The sequence below is a fragment of the Myxocyprinus asiaticus genome, chromosome 39 (assembly GCF_019703515.2).
Source record: "Myxocyprinus asiaticus isolate MX2 ecotype Aquarium Trade chromosome 39, UBuf_Myxa_2, whole genome shotgun sequence".
Lineage (NCBI taxonomy): Eukaryota > Metazoa > Chordata > Actinopteri > Cypriniformes > Catostomidae > Myxocyprinus > Myxocyprinus asiaticus.
The window spans coordinates 38,494,799-38,515,867 of record NC_059382.1 but is presented as its reverse complement, the minus strand read 5'-3'; the positions used below and the strand labels follow the sequence as shown (position 1 = coordinate 38,515,867).

The 21,069-nt window shown below is 37.4% G+C and overlaps 1 protein-coding gene across 2 annotated transcripts in view; it reads left to right on the top strand.

Annotated features, from left to right (window-relative positions):
* LOC127429492 (BICD family-like cargo adapter 1) overlaps positions 1-16,347 on the top strand; it is a 36,357-nt gene extending 20,010 nt beyond the window's left edge. Inside the window, exons 5-10 of one of the 2 annotated variants that reach the window (XM_051678531.1) lie at positions 2,400-2,579; positions 2,677-2,826; positions 7,005-7,082; positions 12,166-12,275; positions 13,646-13,766; positions 14,588-16,347. In XM_051678531.1, the coding sequence (XP_051534491.1) occupies positions 2,400-2,579; positions 2,677-2,826; positions 7,005-7,082; positions 12,166-12,275; positions 13,646-13,766; positions 14,588-14,785 (837 nt within the window). In that variant the 3' untranslated portion in view covers positions 14,786-16,347. The remainder of the gene's footprint in view (positions 1-2,399; positions 2,580-2,676; positions 2,827-7,004; positions 7,083-12,165; positions 12,276-13,645; positions 13,767-14,587) is intronic. The other variant, XM_051678532.1, reaches the window with a different exon arrangement.
* Positions 16,348-21,069: the final 4,722 nt, after the last annotated feature.

The following is a 21,069-nucleotide window of genomic DNA, read 5'->3' as shown; positions in this document are numbered from 1 at the left end:
GCCTTCCCAGAATAGTTGAAGCTGTTATAGCTGCAAAGGGTGGGCTGACGTCATATTAAACCCTATGGATTAAGAATGGGATGTCACTTAAGTTCATATGCGTCTAAAGGCAGGTGAGCGAATACTTTTGGCAATATAGTGTATCATGGTTAGTTATCATGTGTAGGGGTTAATGACGTGACAATTTTTTTTGTCTAGGTCTGTTAAGTTATTTTAAAAAATTACATTTAACCCTGCTTTTCTGAGAAACAAATTGGCCGCTTACTTTACAGTTCGCAATAATTTTGACAGAAACAGGACCATTGTAACTTTTTTCTTCCCTGAATTAATAACAAGTAATAAACAAAATTACGCACTCCTTCTTATTTGCATGTACATTTCTCAGTTTCACCATTTATTTGCATATGCAAATACGCAAATTTACATAATTTCACTACAGTAAAAACCTACAGTTCTGTAAGTTGAAACATTAATAAAATAAGAGAACGTGCCATGCATTGGGGCAGATTGCTGAAATCTGGTGTGGAAAAAAAACAAGACATGAAAATCAAACAATGACTACAATAGCCAGTAGATGGCTGCATTGTTCTGTGCAGCCGCCTACTGTGTAGTAATTCTGAATTTTTTCACAAGTTATGCATTTGGATAAATATTTAGACATTTATCAAACTAATATTTGTCAGTTTAGCATTTGTTTTTTAAATTGTTTTGAAGTGTCCATTTTTGCAATAATTTCACATCAAACCTGACCATGGTGTTACAAAGAGAAGACATAGATAAATAATTTTGACACCAATAATTTATTTCAAATATCAAAATTGACAACTCAAAGTAAATTAATAATAATGTTAAGAAAATGAACAGTAATAAGCAGAGAGATTAGCCACAATGCTGAACAATTACACAGAAATGAAGGGGTGAGACTATAATACACGCAGAGTGCAAAACATACACACACACTCAGACTTTGTGTGTGGGTGCATGTGTGCGCTCGCATGCAAGGGTGCATGTGTGTTCGAGTTCAAGTTGTGTTGTGCATTCTGCCTTCTGGCTGTGTTAGTCTCCCTCATTTATTTCAGTGTGTGGGTGTGTTCTCGAGTGTTCTGTGTCGTGGTCATGTTATGGTCTCACCCAAAATCTATTACAAATAATTGCTCTGTGTTATAGTCTCTCCCATTCATATCCTTTTGTCAGTCAATTTTGACCATGTAGAGTAAAGGTGACAGTTTTTTATGACTACTTAGACTTATCCAATCAAGTCCACAGTGGAGGAAAGGTCCACTTTGGACTTGAGGAAAAGTCACCAAGTCTTGTTCCTCTCAGATAAAGGAAACTATTTTTATTAAATCTGCAAAAGTAATTTCGGTCAAAAATGACCGAACATTTCAGGAAGGTTAAAAATGCAATTAACACAAAAAAAGTACTTACAGTAAAATACACCATACTATGATGCATGTTTTCAATTTCTGAGTTCAAAGTAATTTTGATATTTTTCTAAGGCTGTGGTGTAACCGTCCAGAGAAATTAAAAAATAAATAAATAAATATTTAAATCTCATTAAAAGCTGAAATGTTTGGGGGGAAAAAGCAAGACATTTTGTAATAAGTAGTTTGGAATAATATTTTATTGTTATTTTAAACTTCTTATTTTAATTTTTTACCTAAAAAAAAAAAAATGTTTTGAAAGTATTCTAATACCTCTTACTTGATGGTTACACAACTTGACATTTTTAAAGTCATTTAATTTATTTTATTTATTTATTTATTTTGTTTTTTGTTTTTTTTTAAGAAAAAAACTACTGACACAAAGACTCATTTTCTATTAAATTGGCATGTATTTTAAAGTAGATTTTTAAAAGATTTCTTATTTTTATCATCTCGGACAACCTTATTTGTCAGTGACCCACGTACAGGGTGGTCCAAAACTCTAAGACCACTTTGAAGTTTAAGGTTTTTGACAAAGTGAAAACAAAGATGAGTTATGAGGTTAAATACTTAAGATTCAGAACTCTTTCTACATGTGTCGCTAATCAAATGTATGCAAATTAATGACATAGATCATGTTAACCCCTATGTACAAAATGTAAAATGTCCTTGTTTTCATTGAACACACACAAGATGCTCTTGGAACATTCGCAAATCATGCTGGAAAACATGTCAGCTCAGGTGCTTGCTGCCATTAAAAGCAAAAGAGGGACATTCCAAATACAAGTACTAAGACATTCTGAAATTAATGTCAATTTTTCAATTCAACTTTTCACTCAAAATGTTATGCTGACAATATAATTTGTTATAAAAAAAAAAAACCAGAGTTTTATATTTTAAAAGAATGCAAAATAGTAGCATTTTCACTTTGGACCCTACTGTACATTAGTGCTAAGGTGTTTATCTTGATGGTAGCTGGCAGAGGCCTGTCGTGAGGTGGAGGTGGTTCGTTCTCGGGCTCAGGAGCTGCATTGTCAGGTCGAGGAGCTCCAGGAGGAAGTGGCCCTCCAGGAGAAAAGTCACAACGACTCGTCATTACTCTCAGAGCTTGAGCACAGTCTGGAGCCCACAGGCTGGAGTCTGGACAGAGAACAGGTGATCCACTCAAGCATTTAACACAATCCCTCCTGCAGTAACCTGATAATGCCAGAAGTAGAAGTACTGTCAAACAAACGCACCGCTTTTCCTGCAGGTCTCCCAGGAATTGCACTACATCCTGGAAATACTGCGACCCGTGACCTGCAGTTCAGAGGCTGAGCACAACTCGCATGACAGCCTGCAGGGCATGCTGATGCAACTGAAGCAAACAGCAAAAAGAATCGCACACTGTGATACACTACAGGTGAAACTTCTTTGGGACACTTACATGACAATAGCTGACACGTTATCTGCCGCTCTTCCATTTGTGTTACCGTCTCATATTTCAGTGGAACTCAAATTGAATTGTTTGGACAGATGACACTGATTCACATTGAAACACTTTGGCATACATCTTCCCTGACACCATATCAGTTACAACTTATTTGTCTTCATGGCTTGTAAAATCACACTCACCTAAACCATCCTCTCTCTCGTAGTGCTGGGAAAACCGAATCATTTAAGTGAATCATCCTTTCGGACAGTTCGTATAAATGAACCGGTTAAAATAAATAATTCTGTTATATTTAACGTTGCATAAGGATTCATTTTAAGGAGTCAGTTGTTTTAGGTTGTTTATGTAACTGAACTAGTTCACATAAATGATTCACTGGAGTCCCGCGCAGCCTTAAAGGAATATTCCGGGTTCAATACAAGTTAAGCTCAATCAACAGCATTTGTGGCATAATGTTGATTACCACAAAAATGTATTTTGCCTTGTCCCTCCTTTTAAAAAAAAAAAAAGCAAAAATTGAGGTTACAGTGAGACATTTACAATGGAACCTTCATGGCTTGTAGCTTCAGTTTCAAATGAACTTACCTTACTGTTTATTAGTAACAGAATGAGATTTTAGCAAGTGCAATTAATTGGATGATATTTGATCATCTTGTGAATATCAGCATTGGCCAATTAGCAAAAGTCAAAACTCTGAATGAAAGAGTATACATTTCCTGTTTTCAGATCTTTTTTTGAGAGAATTTTAAGTAAATATTGTGTCAAATGAAAGTGCTAATTTAATTTAATAAATTTTTTTATAGATTTGGACACACTTGATTTAATTTGTTTCTCGTTATCTTTAACCCTTGTGCGTCAATAAAAAAAGTTACTCAGAGGTCCGTAGAGGACAAAAATGTCTGTGTCAAAAAAACTACCATAATAATATTATATATTAATATTATTTTCCACTTTCAATGAGTTAATTTTTTTTAACCAAAATCAGTTCTGATCATAACTACCAAATATTCATTCATTTTCAGGATTTTAACCCTTTAAATACCAGTTTGTTTACATAATGCCACTGTTGTTTTTTACACACTTCTCAATACACATACAAAACATACTCTGACATCCATACCAACACACCCACACAATTATAGCTGCATCATTTATTCAGTTGGCCTGCAGTGCTCTATAATACAGCAAACAGAAAATAGGAAAAAAGCATGTATTTGCTCCATAGGCTAAACATGAGAAAAATGGTGCCATCTGGTGGAAAATATTGCAAATGTAAATTTTGAAGCCAGGGCTCCAGAATGAAAGCATAATATCATAGAATTCATGATTTCATACTTTAATGGCACTGGGATCAAATATTGCAGTTTTAATGGGTTTCAATGGGGACATTTTTGTCCTGAAGGTCCTGAGTGTAACTATTTTGTGTACACAGTGTATTATAGATGTATTATAGGAACTGAGGTTGAAATATCAAAATTTCCCAAAAAATACACACCTTTGGCATAATTTATGCCGTTGGCATTAACACAGCCAAAATCATTGAAAAATAAGGTCGCACAAGGGTTAAAATCTTTTATTACGAAGAATTATGCTTATTATTATTTTATTTTTTATTTTTTATTAATTAGTTGTAGATGGCTATACATTGTGCCAACATATGAATGTCTATATAAAATAAAAATATTTGTTAGGGTTAGGTTAGGTAAGGGTTAATTAATGTGCAAAGTGAAGAAAAACAGTCAACAAGTGTCCAGCATACATGGGAACACCTTCTGTGAGCTCAAAAATGTATTATTATAAATTTACAAAATTAAGAGTTAGATATCACACAATGTAATGCTACATTATTAATGGACAAAAATGTTTGGTTATTATACAATTTAGTGTTGGGTTTGAGTCCACCTTAGTCGAGTCCGAGTCATTAAACAGTCGAGTCCGAGGCGAGTCCGAGTCCGAATGAATCTGTTCATGAATCTGAATTCAAATTGTAACCGTAAACTCAACATCAATATTTTAAGCTTATTTTAACTTTCAGAACTAAGAAAACACAATGGTCAATATAAATGTAACAAAAACACCTCTATATTTTATGATTAGTATCCTGCTGAACAAATTTCAAAGTGGTTTCAGAATGAAAGCATATGCTTTAGGTACATGAAGACAAACTGTCCTTCAGCACACTTCTTATTGCGTTCTGTTGACATTTCAATTAGTTGCTTTTCCCCCTCCACTCAAACATACACTATATTGCCAAAAGTATTCGCTCATCTGCCTTTAGACGCATATGAACTTAAGTGACATCCCATTCTTAATCCATAGGGTTTAATATGACATCGGCCCACCCTTTGCAGCTATAACAGCTTCAACTCTTCTGGGAAGGCTTTCTACAAGGTTTAGCGTTTATGGGAATTTTTGACCATTCTTCCAGAAGCGCATTTATGAGGTCAGACACTGATGTTGGACGAGAAGGCCTGGCTCGCAGTCTTCGCTCTAATTCATCCCAAAGGTGCTCTGTCGGGTTGAGGTCAGGACTCTGTGCAGGCCAGTCAAGTTCTTCCACACCAAACTCACTCATCCATGTCTTTATGGACCTTGCTTTGTGCACTGGTGCGCAGTCATGTTGGAACAGGAAGGGGCCATCCCCAAACTGTTCCCACAAAGTTGGGAGCATGGAATTGTCCAAAATCTCTTGGTATGCTGAAGCATTCAGAGTTCCTTTCACTGGAACTAAGGGGCCAAGCCCAGCTCCTGAAAAACAACCCCACACCATAATCCCCCTCCACCAAACTTCACAGTTGGCACAATGCAGTCAGACAAGTACCGTTCTCCTGGCAACCGCCAAGCCCAGACTCGTCCATCAGATTGCCAGATGGAGAAGCGTGATTCGTCACTCCAGAGAACGCGTCTCCACTGCTCTAGAGTCCAGTGGCGGCGTGCTTTTCACCACTGCATCCAACGCTTTGCATTGCACTTGGTGATGTATGGCTTGGATGCAGCTGCTCGGCCATGGAAACCCATTCCATGAAGCTCTCTACGCACTGTTCTTGAGCTAATCTGAAGTCCATATGAACTTTGGAGGTCTGTAGCGATTGACTCTGCAGAAAGTTGGCGACATCTGCGCACTATGCGCCTCAGCATCCGCTGACCCCGCTCTGTCATTTTACATGGCCTACCACTTCGTGGCTGAGTTGCTGTCATTCCCAATCGCTTCCACTTTGTTATAATACCACTGACAGTTGACTGTGGAATATTTAGTAGCGAGGAAATTTCACGACTGGACTTGTTGCACAGGTGGCATCCTATCACAGTACCACGCTGGAATTCACTGAGCTCCTGAGAGCGGCCCATTCTTTCACAAATGTTTGTAGAAGCAGTCTGCATGCCTAGGTGCTTCATTTTATACACCTGTGGCCATGGAAGTGATTGGAACACTTGAATTCAATTATTTGGATGGGTGAGTGAATACTTTTGGCAATATAGTGTAGATTAAAGAAAGTGAAAGCTGTGTTAGTCATTACAACCAGAGTTATTATTGTTTCGAATTTGAATTTTGTTTTTTAGTTCTACTTCATTTTCAATTTGTCCTTTCAATTTAGTTTACTTTTATCTAAAATTATCCTTATCTAAAGAAATAATATATACTGAGATTTCTTTTTGTTTCTATCTGCCGACTGGTTTGGGAAAATAATGAGTCAACACAGTAGTAATTAGCACACGCTGAGAAGTTACATCTCGACATGACTGTCTCGAGTCCAAGTCTGAACTCGAGTACCCCAACTCTAATACAATTTCCACTAAGCTATTGATAATGCATTGTTGTCCTAGTTTTGCCCAGTTGACATTGTTTGATGGCCTGGTTTTCTGTAATTGAGTGCTGCTGTTTGCATTGAAGTGGGAATTGCGTCAGAGTGAATTGTTCAGGTCAGGGTGTGTTCACGCATCAATGAAGCCACAAATGTAGTTAGAGGGAGCAATTGAGAGAGAGAAACAGAAAGAGAGATGGAATAGAGGCTCATAATTGTGTTACCTGATACTGATGCTGCAGACAGATACGCCCTGCCATCAGCCTCTAATAAAAGGACACTTCACTGAATCACCTGGGCTGACTGCCATGCAGTGCTGAACTTGCGTATCGTATGTGTCTGCAGGACATGAGGAAATCCATTGTGGGAGCAGTGAGCGATCCATGTGAGAACACCAAATGGCTGCAGGAGATTCGGGATCAGGTGACCATTCCTCATGCATTCAAGCTTTCAGACGCAACTAATAACAGCCCAATAGCACTGCCACTGACCTGGGGTCGGTTTCCTGCTCGTTGTTTGTAGTGCCTGGCAAAGCCTGAGGAATCTTTTAGCAAAGATTCTCTGTGCTTCTTACAAGGATTCTCAATTGTCTTTAGACACTTTCGAAATAGAGTCAAGTAGTGCGTTTGTTTTGAGTCTCAGTTATACTTGCTTTCAGGCAGAAAAGAATACTACATGACCAGATAACAAAAAATAGCCAAAACAGAATTTCACAATGATCTGTCATCCACTCCTGTTTAGAACACAATCACATACACTGGCAGCCAAAAGTTTGGAATAATGTACAGATTTTGCTGTTTTGGAAGGAAATTGGTACTTTAATTCACCAAAGTGGCATTCAACTGATCACAAAGTGTAGACAGGACATTACTGATGTAAAAAACAGCACCATCACTATTTGAAAAAAGTCATTTTTGATCAAATCTAGACAGTCCCCATTTCCAGCAGCCATCACTCCAACACCTTATCCTTGAGTAATCATGCTAAATTGCTAATTTGGTACTATAAAATCACTTGCCATTATATCAAACACTGCTGAAAGCTGTTTGGTTATTTAAATTAAGCTTAACATTGTCTTTGTGTTTGTTTTTGAGTTGCCACAGTATGCAATAGACTGGCATGTCTTAACCCTCTGGGGTCTGAGGGTGTTTTGGGCCATGGAGAAGTTTTGACATGCCTTGACATTTGTGCTTTTTTCAGTTGCTTAAAAACATATTAATGGCTAAAGTCTGATAACACTGTATTCAGCACAAACTGGGCTACAATAATATGTGAACAACATGTATGTACATGTTTGTATTTTTGAGAAATAACGTTTATGCGTGGTTTTTGAAAAAACAAAAATTTTAAGTCACTGAAATAAGGCCATATAACACATACTAAACATTTGTTCACAAGACTTTTGAGAACTGGATCTTGTAGCCTAGAGTTTTTGCTACAAAAATGATGTGAAAACCATCCTGATCACTCATTCATACAAAACAATATAGTCATTTAACTTTTGTAAGACACTTTTAGTGTTAGAAAGGCCATATGCGAGGAGGCGTGGATGATCATGAGGAGACAAAGACCCCTCCCCTGATAGAGAATGAATGTGAGGAGACTTAATGATTGAATGTATTGTTTGTAGCTTATTCGCAAAATCAAGTTTAAGTTAAAAATTAATCTGACTATACATTTTCTTTACATAAAGACTTTACTTAAAAACTTTAGACCTACACTACCATTTAAAAGTTTTAGATCTGTAAGATTTTTTAAAGTTTTTAAAAGAAGTCTCTTCTGCTCACCAAGGCTGCATTTATTTGATCCAAAATAGAGCAAAAACAGTGATATTGTGAAATATTTTTACAATTTAAAATAACTTTCTATTTGAATATATTGTAAAATGCAATTTATTCCTGTGATCAAAGCTGAATTTTCAGCATCATTACTGCAGTCTTCAGTTTCACATGATCCTTCAGAAATCATTCTAATATGCTGATTTTCTAATATGGGCATATTTACAGCACATTTTACACATTTACACCCGAACAGATATTTGCAAGCACGAGCTTTGTTGATTATAATAAGGCAGCATAAACACTAGTTAAAATCTAATCTAAACATTCATATTATTTTTATATCATATTACATATCATATTTATATCATACAGCATACAATTGAAAAACCTGCTTTAGCATAAATAACATTTAAATGTAACTAAAACTTGCCTATTAGGACATATTTCAAATTTCAATACTCTGAATCCTGGCTGACAAGTCTCGAAATAATCCAACTAGTAAAATATGTACGTTTATATAAAACAGCATGTCAACTAATATGTAAGTCAAACTAAATGACTTACTCATCCAAAATTGTATCCTCGGCTGGATCAAGTCACTCTTCAAAATGCAAATGTTTATCTTCGGATTTCCGCTTTTCTTCTGAGGAAAATGTGAATTCTTCGTCACTATCCAGGAGCTTCCTCACCTGTGTAGCATGCCATCTTCCAAACGCGCAGAAAAGTGAATGAACTTGATGTTTTTAAGGCACTGTTGGGGGCGTTTACCATTTGCATTGATCTCCTCAGCACATTACCGTATGAATAGCGCGCTCTGCTGGTGGGTGTGATCACATTAGCGATAATTAGCTGAGCCAGGAGAAACTGTACATTACTTTGTTTCATTCAGATTACATTGCAGGAGAATATTTGTTTTAAATTTGAATTGTTTTATTTAAAAGTAGACATTTTAAGCTTTCTTTAGACATATGTTTCATGTTTGTGTGATAAATATTCGCAGAGTTCCAGTTCATTATTGTGACGTGTTTCAGAAAGATGCCCGCGGTGACAGAGACTGCTGAAAGCCCACCCTGTTTATTTTATTTATTTTACAAAAGCACAAGGTTTTGTTGTTATTGTGAGTGTACAGAAATAAAAGTAGACCCTTTATAGTCTCTAATGATGTCTTACACATATCTGTATGCCCAAAAATGATGGAGTATTTTAAGTCGTTTCCGCTGTTATGAGGAAAAAATCCAGCAGGACACGCCGGCACGTCCGTCGACCCCAGATGGTTAAGGTCAATATTAGGTCAAAAATGTTGATGGTTCTTCTATTCTAATCTTTTCTAACATTTATATTTCCTATTGACACACTAAAGCTGAAGATATAAATAACCATCTCAAGACAAATGCTTTTGTGAAACATCTTATGTGCCTAAGATTTTTGCACAGTACTGTATGTATGTGTGTATATATATATATATATATATATATATATATATATATATATATATATATATATATATATATATATATATATATATTCATTTCTTACTATTTTAAATTACTATTTCACATTTTAGCAATGTACTAACTAGTAAAACCATACATTTTTATTTCAATATTTACATCTGTACTGGTTCAAATGTCCATTCCTAGTATCAACAATTGAATTACAGTATGTAACACAGTTCAGTGGAAAGGAGGCGGCGAGAATCGGCTTGAGAATCGGCTCTCTCTCTGTCGCACCACCGTCTCCGGTTGGCTTTATCTCTCTCGGGCTTCATCAGCCTAATTAGGGGCCGGGTGTGTGGAATCACGACCCGGCCCGCCCTCCACCCTGTCACATTCCTCCCTTGTTCTCTCAGGCCTGGGAGCCCCCGGCATGACATACATCCCCCCCGTGTTTCAGCGGCTGGTAGGGGTCTCCTCCGCCCCTCTCAGCGGCCCTGACCACTCCAGGCGGTCGGTTAGGAGCCCCTCCTCCCCTCGCAGTCGGCGGATGGCCGTGGCTGTTCCGTTGGGGTGGATGGTAGTGGCGAGGACTCTACTACGGCGCATCCCTCCTCCTTCCCGGGTTGCGGTACCAGTGTAACACAGTTCAATGGAAAGGAGGAGGTGAGAACCGGCTTGACAGTATAAATAATATTTTAATCCATAACTGAACCAACAGACACACACACAGGTGTCGGGCAGCTGCCCGTAACTCTCTCTCTCTGTCGCACCACCGTCTCTGGTCACCTTTATCCCTCTCGGGCTTCATCAGCCTAATTAGGGACCGGGTGTGCAGAATCACAATCTGGCCCCGCCCTCCGCCCTGCCACACAGTACTACTAGTAAAAATGCAAATTTTTTACATCTGTAATTTGGTTTTCCCTAGTGGCAATGTTCATTTCAGATATCTATGATGTCATTGTAACTAGTTAGAAAGCCTGTTAAGATATCTTTAATACTCTTTAATTCAATGATTTCTACTGTAAAATCCATTTCCGGAAATCTGAAACCCCAAATGGAACATGTTAAAAAAATAAACAGATATCAAAAATTAGCATTTTTACTAGTTGTAATTCAATTGTTGATATCATGAATGGACATTTGAACTATAAAATTGTAATTATTGATATCATTTTATTTTTATTTTTACTAGCAAGAAGCTGATATGTGCATTTGGGATTTCAAATAGTAAGACATATTTTTATTTATTTATTTTTAATTGCATTTCGAACAGGAGTGCATGAGAGATCATTGTGAAATTCTACTAGTAAAAAAGCAGTTTTTAGCAGATATTAATAATAATGTTGGTTTTTTGCTAGTTGAAAATCCATTTAAAAAAAAAAAAAAGAAATGGGCATTTCCGTGAATATGGAATTAACACTTTTTTTTACTACTTCAAATGTAATTATTGCTATCAAAAATGTGCATTTTCACTAGTAGTAATTCCATCACTAAGAATAAGCATTTAAACAAGTGAAAATTGAATTATGGATATCTATAATTCATATCCTGTACGTGATTAAATGTCAATTTATTTGTCTCCTCATCACTCCGGTTAATTTGTTTGATGGAAATGTGCAACAGTTTCAACTGTTTTTAATGCTCAGATGCTGAAACTAGACAGCATGTGAAAGTTTCTGTGACTCTGTAAAGCTAAAATATTTAATGAGGCAAGCATGGTTTGTTTTCTAAACCCATGTTTTAAATGTCAACATGAATTTTTTTTTTTCTTGTTTCTTATTAGCCTATTATTTCTATTCTGCCATAGAAGTATATGTCAGCCCATAGAACAGTAGTTTTTGGTAAAAAGTTGTATAATTTGGCACACAGATAAGGGAGAGTCTGAACATTCCTGGTAGCAAATTTGGGATCTCAATCTCAAACCGTCTAGTGCCACCATCAGGTCAAATTTGCATTTACAATTTTACTTATAACTTTTGAACCGTGTGGGCTAGAAAAGTCATTTATCTTTTTTTCTTCTGATTCCTTGTTCATGACAAGTCGAATGCATACCATGGTTTCAATTTCTGCCTGACTAGATTTTCCGGCATTTCGAATTTTAAAGAAAAAATTTTTCGCTACTCCTTCAAATTTTGTCGATCATCATGAAATTTGACTCAGATGATCTTCAGACCAAGCTGCACTTGTATGTCTTGTATGTCTTACACTTGTTTAAGAAATATTAAGATCACAACAATAGCATTAGTCAGACGTTTCAGAACCATTAAACTCATTTTTCTTCTCTCTCAGAATGAGCGTCTTATAGCGGAGAACACCGAGCTCAAGCGGCGTGCAGAGACAGTGCTGGATGAGGAAGTCATTCAACAGGCCATAAAGGACCGTGATGATGCCATTGCTAAGTAAATATTGAGCATTTACTTAGAACTGTGATCAGTATAAATGTTTAGGAGAAAGTAAATATAGATATGATAGAACTGGTCATGTGAGTGGCATTTCTTTCTAATAGACATATTTCTATACTTCACTTTTCTCAGTGGTCGATTTGTAAAACAGTTTCAAAGGGGATGGTGGGGTCGCTAATGCTATGGGTCATTGACAAATAAGGTTGTCTGAGGAGTTAAAAATAAGAAATCTTTATAAAAGTCTAATTTAAATTAAAACATTTATGGCAAGTTCTTAGAAATGTAATCTTTGTGTTCAGTCTGGTCAAGCTAACATTTATTATTTCAAGAATTTCAGCTTTTAATGAGCCTTTTTTCTGTTTCTGGACACCACATGGCATATTTTACTTTAAGCCCCAGAAAAAATTGAAAATATTCTTAAGAGGTGTATTCAAGTAAAACGTTTAGTGTGAATTGCATTTTTATGTATTTTTAGTTTAATAAAAAACGAGCGTCACGTCATTGACTTAAACATGGCCATAATATACACCTGTTACCCTCTGTTATTGTATTTTATGATTAATTTTGTGAACAAAATCCATGTTTTGATCATGAAAGAAACTGCACGCATTTGTTTCTACTCCAATAACCAAACTAAATGAAGTCGTCTGGGCTGTTTCTATGAAGGATGCTTAAACAGTGGTGCAAAAAGTTGTTCTACGCACAAAAGCGTTTATGAGTGAAACCACGAAAATGTTTTAAATTAAAAACATGTATGTGTTGTAACTGTACTCTGTAGCAATATCTAATTTTCTGTTCTCTTCTTTTTAAAGAAAGACAAAAGATTTCCTCTAACTGTTCTCTTTGCCATTTCTGCAAGTCCGCGAAACTTTTGAAAACTTGCATTACCTTCAGTGGCGTAAGTTTCTTGTGAACACTGAGAAGGGCAAGTCAACCCATCGCTAAACTCCGACATACCTGTTTGCCGGTGGATAGAGAGCTCGCGCGCTCATGGTTGCCAGATTGCACAACTAAAGCGTCACCCAGGCAGAATATTTCCAAACTGTGCAAGTGTACAGATCTGATGGGGGATTTTCACCTCTTGAAATCTAGCAACTCCAAACATGTCAAAATCTAATTCTGGTCAGCTAATCGCCAATATTTAAAGTCTGTTATTTATCAAACGTAGAGAATTCAATATTTTACTTGCATGATTAGTTCTAAGTAATATATGACACAATTGATCTAAAGGGGACGGTAAGGGGCGATGGTTGTTTTACAAAGGGGATGGTATTTGGTATTTCTTGCAACAAGGGGGATGGCATCCCTCCTCAATTCGAGCCCTGACTTTTCTAGAAAAGACAGAGTTTTGCTTTACGTTCATGCAGGAAGACAGCGATGGAGGCAGAGCTGCTGAGGACTAAACATGAAATGATGTGTTTAAACAACCAGCTGCTGGAGGCCATTCAGCGCAAACTAGAACTTTCACAAGAACTGGAGGCCTGGCAGGTTAGTTACTGCAAAAACACACTTGCCTTAATCAAAATCGATTGACAGGTAGACCACCTGACCCTTGTTTTTCTGTTTACAGACTCTGTTGCTGTCACAGAGATTTTGACATATGGTTGCCATCTGCTGCACATTAACTGAGACGGCTCATATTTTGGCCCATTTTTCAGTTATTAACAAAGTCTATCACTACGTCTCTGAATTCCAATAATTGATGCTTGCAGTTTGTTTCCTGCTATTTGTCATATTGATTTAGCAGACGGAAATTGTTTACATTTACATTTATGCATTTGGCAGATGCTTTTATCCAAAGCGACTTACAGTGTACTTATTACAGGGACAATATCCCCAGAGCAGCCTGGAGTTAAGTGCCTTGCTCAAGGACACAATTGTGGTGGCTGTGGGGATTGAACCAGCAACCTTACCAGTTATGTGCTTTAGCCCACTACACCACCACCACACCCGGTGGTGTTCATTATTGGATCACCTAAGCAATGCCTCTGAATAGTGTGGTTGGGTTTGCAGAGTTTGTGCTGGTTAGACTCTGTCTCCCCCTGCTGTTCACTTTAGAAAATGCAGCTGATTGATGTGCTGTCACAGTGCTGCATGAGAGAAGATAAAAGAAGAGATAAAGAAATTATAATAATATATTGTGTACTGATGTTATTTTGAGTGAATTTATTAGCATATTCACAAAGCATAACCAATTCCTCGATATGGTAGTGTACTCCTAAAGTAAGCCCTGTCGACAGCCCTACTGTACTCTGGCTTGCTGAAGTTGCTGCTGTACCATTAATAATTTTTTTCTGTGTACCTCTCAGGATGATATCCAGATTATCATAAATCAACAGTTGAGGAGTCAACAGCAGACAGAACAACTGCCTCAGAAGAGATCAACTGGTCACATGTCTTTCCTGCATAAATCCAGACGACCGTCGTGTTCCCCATCCACCATATCAGAGATGAGCTCGGAGCAGAACGGGTCGCCCTGGAGAGACTGGCTCAAACTAAGCAAATAAACCTGCTGCTCAGCCTCCAATGCTAGCGCTCAGAACTTAAAGGCCGTCTGCGCCCATACGGCATGATCACGGACGGGGACCGCAGAAGCACAACCTGAGACTGCATCAGACACTCATGGATTATGATCAGCTGAAGAATGCCAAAGACACTGGCCAAGTATTTAAAAATATAGTTTTGGGACGATAGACAGACTGGTTGCATCTGTCATGGAGGAAAAACAAAAGACCTGCTTATTTAAGAACAATGGTTGAATCTAACGAAAAATATGTCCAGGTCATATTTCAGCCCAACATCAAATAAAAAATAAAAAATAAAAAAAGTTTTGCTCAAAGAAAATGAAGCCTGTTCAAATTATTTGCATTGTAATATTGTTTTCATGACAATTCAACACTTTTAGTGAGATTTCTCATTACTGTGATGCATCTGGACTTTTTTTCTACTTTTTTTTTTAACTACTTATGTACTTTTACTTTTTGTACTTCTTATTCGATTCGGATTACTCTAATACAGTTATGTTTTGTATTACAGTGAAAAAAGTATAAAAATAATACATTTAATAATGCATCAATTTTTTTTTTTAATTACAGTAATGAGAATGTGTGTGTTTTATTTTCATGAGAAAAAAAAATCTGTGTTTCTAAAAACCGGCTACTTTTTCTTTAAACAAATATAATTAAAAGGGAAAAATATATATATATTGGATGAAAAAAAAAGAAGCCTATTTTTGGGACCATTAATTTGTATTTATTTTATTTTTATGACAATTAAGCACATTTCTCCTGATATGCAATTACTGTAATGCATCTGGATTTTTTGTTTGTGTGTTTTTTGTTTTTTTGTTTTTTGTTTTTTTGTAATTGTGGACCTACAGGATGCCTTATATTACATAATATATCTATATTTTTATTTTTTATTTTTTTATTACGGTAAGGAGAATGATATTTTTTATGCATTACTGTAATGAGAGTGGGGGGGTCCTAAAACTCGTAATGATCATAAAAACAGGCTTCATTTCGTTTAAGCAAAATAAAATGTATTTCTTTTGATTTCAGGGTGAAATAAGACATAAACCTGTTCTTGACAGCTGAGATTCACAATATTGTATGTTATGAATGTTTCTACTTATCAACGGTCTTATAACTGAAGAAACACTGTGTATTAAATGGTACTTGTTTGATATTGTCTAATTCCAAATGTAAGGGATTAGAGAATTAATGAACAATGACATCATGCTGGTCATGATGATCATGTTTATAGTTATGACATTGTATATAATAACATTACAGAGAAAGATGCAATATTTGTTTAGTTCTAAAATAGCAACAATGACATGGTTTGCAAGTATGTGTGCATGAAAGTATGTCTCAATGGAGTATAATGGAGTACTCAAGTAGACAGAGCTTTAAAAAATGACATTCTTGACAACCAACTGATGTTTTATCAGATATGAAGGATTTATAATAGTCACACTGCTCACACTGTCATGCATTTAAGCTCAACAGTACACTTCTGTAACTGACCTGCACAATGTGTTATTAAAATAATTATCTTTGTAATATCATGCAAATTTGTTATTAGTATGTTGTTGTACATTTTGTAGGTTATATACACAGAATACAGTTATATATACAGAATATATACACAGTTATATATACAGAAAGGCTGTTCCATATTGTATATTGCTTTTAAGCATGTTCAGCGGGAGACGCAGATATAAACACGAAGACAGCATGCAACAGCGAAAGAGATAGCTGCCGGAAAGCGCACGTTGATGGAACAACTGTGTACAACATCCCTCAATAACAAATAAAACTCCTGCTATACAGTGCATCCGAAAAGTATTCACAGCGCTTCACTTTTTCCACATTTTGTTATGTTACAGCCTTATTCCAAAATGGATTAAATTAATTCTTTTCCTCAAAATTCTACAAACAATACCCCATAATGACAATGTGAAAGAAGTTTGTTTGAAATCTTTGCAAATTTATAAAAAAAAAAAAAAAAAAAAATCACATGTACATAAGTATTCACAGCCTTTGCTCAGTACTTTGTTGAAGCACCTTTGGCACCAATTACAGCCTCAAGTCTTTTTGAGTATGATGCTACAAGCTTGGCACACTTATTTTTGGATAGTGTCTCCCATTCTTCTTTGCAGGACCTCTCAAGCTCCATCAGGTTGGATAGGGAGATGTCGGTGCACAGCCATTTTCAGATCTCTCCAGAGATGTTCAATCGGGTTCAAGTCTACAGCTACAGCTTCTCCAAGACCAGCTGTACAAGTGTAGTGAGTTGCAACAATATGGACAAAAGTATTGGGACACCTACACATTACACCTACAGGAACTTTTATGACATCCCATTCTAAATCCATAGGCATTAATATCGAGTTGCTCCCCTCTTTGCAGCTATAACAGCTTCCACTCTTCTGGGAAGGCTTTCTACAAGATTTTGGAGTGTGTCTGTTGGAATTTTTGCCCATTCTTCCAGAAGAGCATTTGTGAGGTCAGACACTGATATTGGACGAGAGGGCCTGGCTCGCAATCTCCGTTCTAGTTCATCCCAAAGGTGTTCGATAGGGTTGAGGTCAGGGCTTTGTGCGGGCCAGTCAAGTTCTTCCACACCAAACTCATCCAACCATGCCTTTATGGACCTTGCTTTGTGCACTGTGGCACAGTCATGCTGGAACAGAAAAGGACCTTCCCCAAGCTGTTTCCACAAAGTTGGAAGAATAAAATTTTCCAAAATGTCTTTTGTAAGCTGAGGCATTAACATTTCCCTTGAGTGGAACTAAGCGGCCTAGGCCAACCCCAGAAAAACAACCCCATAGCATTATCCCTCCTCCACCAAACTTTACAGTTGGCACAATGCAGTCAGGCAGGAAACGTTCTCCTGGCATTCACCAAACCCAGACTCCTCCATCAGACTGCCAGATAGAGAAGCGTGTTTCGTCACTCCACAGAACATGTTTCCACTGCTCCAGAGTCCAGTGGCAGCGTGCTTCACACCACTCCATCTGACGCTTGGCATTGTGCTTGGTGATGTAAGGCTTGCATACAGCTGCTCGACCAGCTGCTTCATGGCACAGTGTTTGTGCTGATGTTAATGCCAGAGGAGGTTTGGAACTCTGCAGATATTGAGTCAGCAGAGCGTTGGCGACTTTTACGCACTATGCGCCTCAGCACTCGGCGACCCTGCTCTGTAACTTTACATGATCTGCCACTTCGTGGCTGAGTTGCTGTGGTTCCTAAACGCTTCCAGTTTGCAATATTACCATTTACAGTTGATCATGGAATATCTAGGAGGGAAGAAATTTCACAAACTGACTTGTTGCAATGGGGGCATCTTATTACAGTACAACGCTCGAATTCAGTGAGCCCTTTAGAATGACCCATTCATTGTAAAGGCAGACTGCATGGCTAGGTGCTTGATTTTATACACCTGTGGCAATGGGACTGAATGAAACACCTGAATTGAGTGATTAAGAGGTGTGGCCCAATACTTTTGTCCATATAGTGTAGCTTTTAAACTTGTCAATGCATACCCATGGTTTGTAAGATACATTGGTTTTCTGCACAGGGTCAACAGTGACAGTTCCAAAGGTGACATGACAGGTCTCAGTACTATCATGTTGTTGTATGCTCTTGACATAGCCACAAACATAGTAATTGTAGGCTTCAAGGGACTTGTATGCACATAGAGCTTCATCAGTGCAGGGAACAGGGGTATTGATAAGGAAATTATATAAAGATTAGGGCTGTAAATTGCTAAAAATATTTACTAATCGCACAGTTTTCTGTGATTAATCACGATTAAATTACAGTACATGATACATTACAACAAACATTAAAAAATCATCATAAATACATTTACTTTGTCTCTTTTATTAATAATAGGATTAAATAGGCAGGTTCAATTCATATCAAACTTTATTGGCAAGAGAAATTTTAAAATTCATTGCAAATGCATTATCAGGTGGTTTCTCTTTTGACTAGATCAGATGACAGTAGTTGTGCCCCTGTCTCTCCCACACCTGGCTCACCGCTTGCGAGTGAAGTCTTCATTCTCCGTACACTAAATCCGCTCCCTTGTTTATTATGTGCACTGAATAAGAATGCACTGCTCCATACAATCAGTATCTGTGCTAGGATGTGCAATTGAGTCGAGTGTGTACCACCTGAAAATTTATATATTCCAAAATTAGCCACAGAAAGTGGGGAAAAACATTAGTGAAGTGTTGCCCATTGTGCAAAAGTGCCTGGGTTTGTTCCTGGTAGGCAACAGATGTCCTAACTCCACCCCCACCCTAATCGGAGCCTGTAAAGCCCCGTTCACATTGTCAGCGATTTAGCTGCTGGATGCAACAGGCATTATAACATTATGCTTTGTGTTATGTTACCCTGGAATTAGTTTTAAAAAATGAATTACCACAGCTGTGAGGGGGTTTCTATTACAGCTGCTGAGAGAGTGACAGTAAATTTGGCATCTTCTCCCATCTGACTGTCTAAATCCACCGCTCTCTATTTTACATTTTTTCTTCTGGAAAGTCATTCAAATGAAATAGTGGATTTTTTCTTTTGCTCTTGGAGCAAATGGGTTAGAGAAAATAATATTTGCTGTGGTCTCCCATTCAGTCCCATTCACCGCAGTCAAAGTTTACCCTGCAACATTTACTTGCACGTTCCAAAACCCGGAGTGTAAAAAAGGTCTATTGATTTTCAACAAGGTGTGTCAAGAGATGTGACAAAGTTGAGTGAAGTTTAACTTTATATGCAAATGCAGAGCAATATCGTGCAGCTACAGCCAATGAGAAAAGACAGTAGCTGTGTTTGCATGGAAACTTTTTGTTTTAATCGGAATGAAATCATTCTGATTGATGATTCCTAATATACTGTTTACATGCACGCCACATAAAGTGATCAGATTGATGTGAGCATTTATATGTATAAAGCATCAGATCGGAACTGTTTTTGTGACATGCGTACACTGCACAATTATACAGAATTCCCTCGCTGTATCCAGTTTACTGATAGAAATCTTCAGTGCAGAAGAGAGCTGCCTCATTCCTGAATCATCCAGTTTACTCCCAGACAGATTTAGTTCTTTCAGGTGTGAAGTGTTTGATATTCAGGAGAAGCTTCATTAACAAAAGACAAACTAATATATAATGTCAAATAACTCTGTTAGACAGTCAATTAATTACACCACTAGGGTTTTCAAACACCATAACTTTAGGCTGTTGTAGATGCACAAAAACATACACACACATACACCATGAGTGGTAGGAGAATGTAGCAGGGCTGCAAATGCATTGCACGTGACAGGTTGTCTCCTGACTGTTTGCGAGTAGCAGATGGTCGCCTTTTCCTGGACATACACATCTGATGAACCATGGCTTGTGATGAAGAGAGGTGCAAGAGTCATTCACTCAGCGCCAAATTAATAAAAAAATATAGCACTAATAAAGTGCTTTTGTGATAACATGAACTTTATGGAAATGCACCAGGGTTTGACAGGATCCTAAGTGAGTCTGAAACCAGACCAACACTGTGGGGTGTGTCGGGAACCAGAACTGTTTCTAGATCAAAATCATAAGGGTGCCTCTGAAAAAAGTAGGGGTCCTCTGTATAAAGTGGAGACGTAGCCTAATCGTTTTTTAGATAAAAGCATGTTTAATGCCAGCAAAACAACTTAATATTTAATCCACAAATTACACTGCCTTAGTTTAAGATTCTCTTTAAATGTACAATCGTTTCTACCCTATTTTCCGGAAATAAAGTCGCACATGAATACAGTATAAGTCACATCTGGTCAAAATCACATTGTTGAGAGGGAAAAAAAAAACACAGATAAGTCACATCTGTATAAGTCGCACTGACAGAGGTTGCATTCGGCAGGCACTAGGACCCGGGAGCAGCCAACTGTTGCCAATTTAACGACTTTGTTGCTAGATTTTGCGACTTTCTGACCCTCTTAGCGAGTAAAAAAGCCATCTAGCTACTAGCGACAATTTTAGAGACTTTTGTAGTCTGCTTCAGAGACATTCTTCCACATCTGGTGACAGAAAAAAATCATCAGCTCTATCGTAAATGATGTCTAATTTTTCTCAGTGTTCTAGCACCCCCTATGTTTCAAGTAATGTGATTGACCTGCATGCCATCAGCGGGTGGACACGTGCAAACTATAAATCTATAAAATCGAAAGACTGACAGGTTTCGTGTTATTGGTATTTGTTGCGAGAATCTCAACCTCAATTCAAGTGCATGCTCTCCGTTTAGAGGAGTAA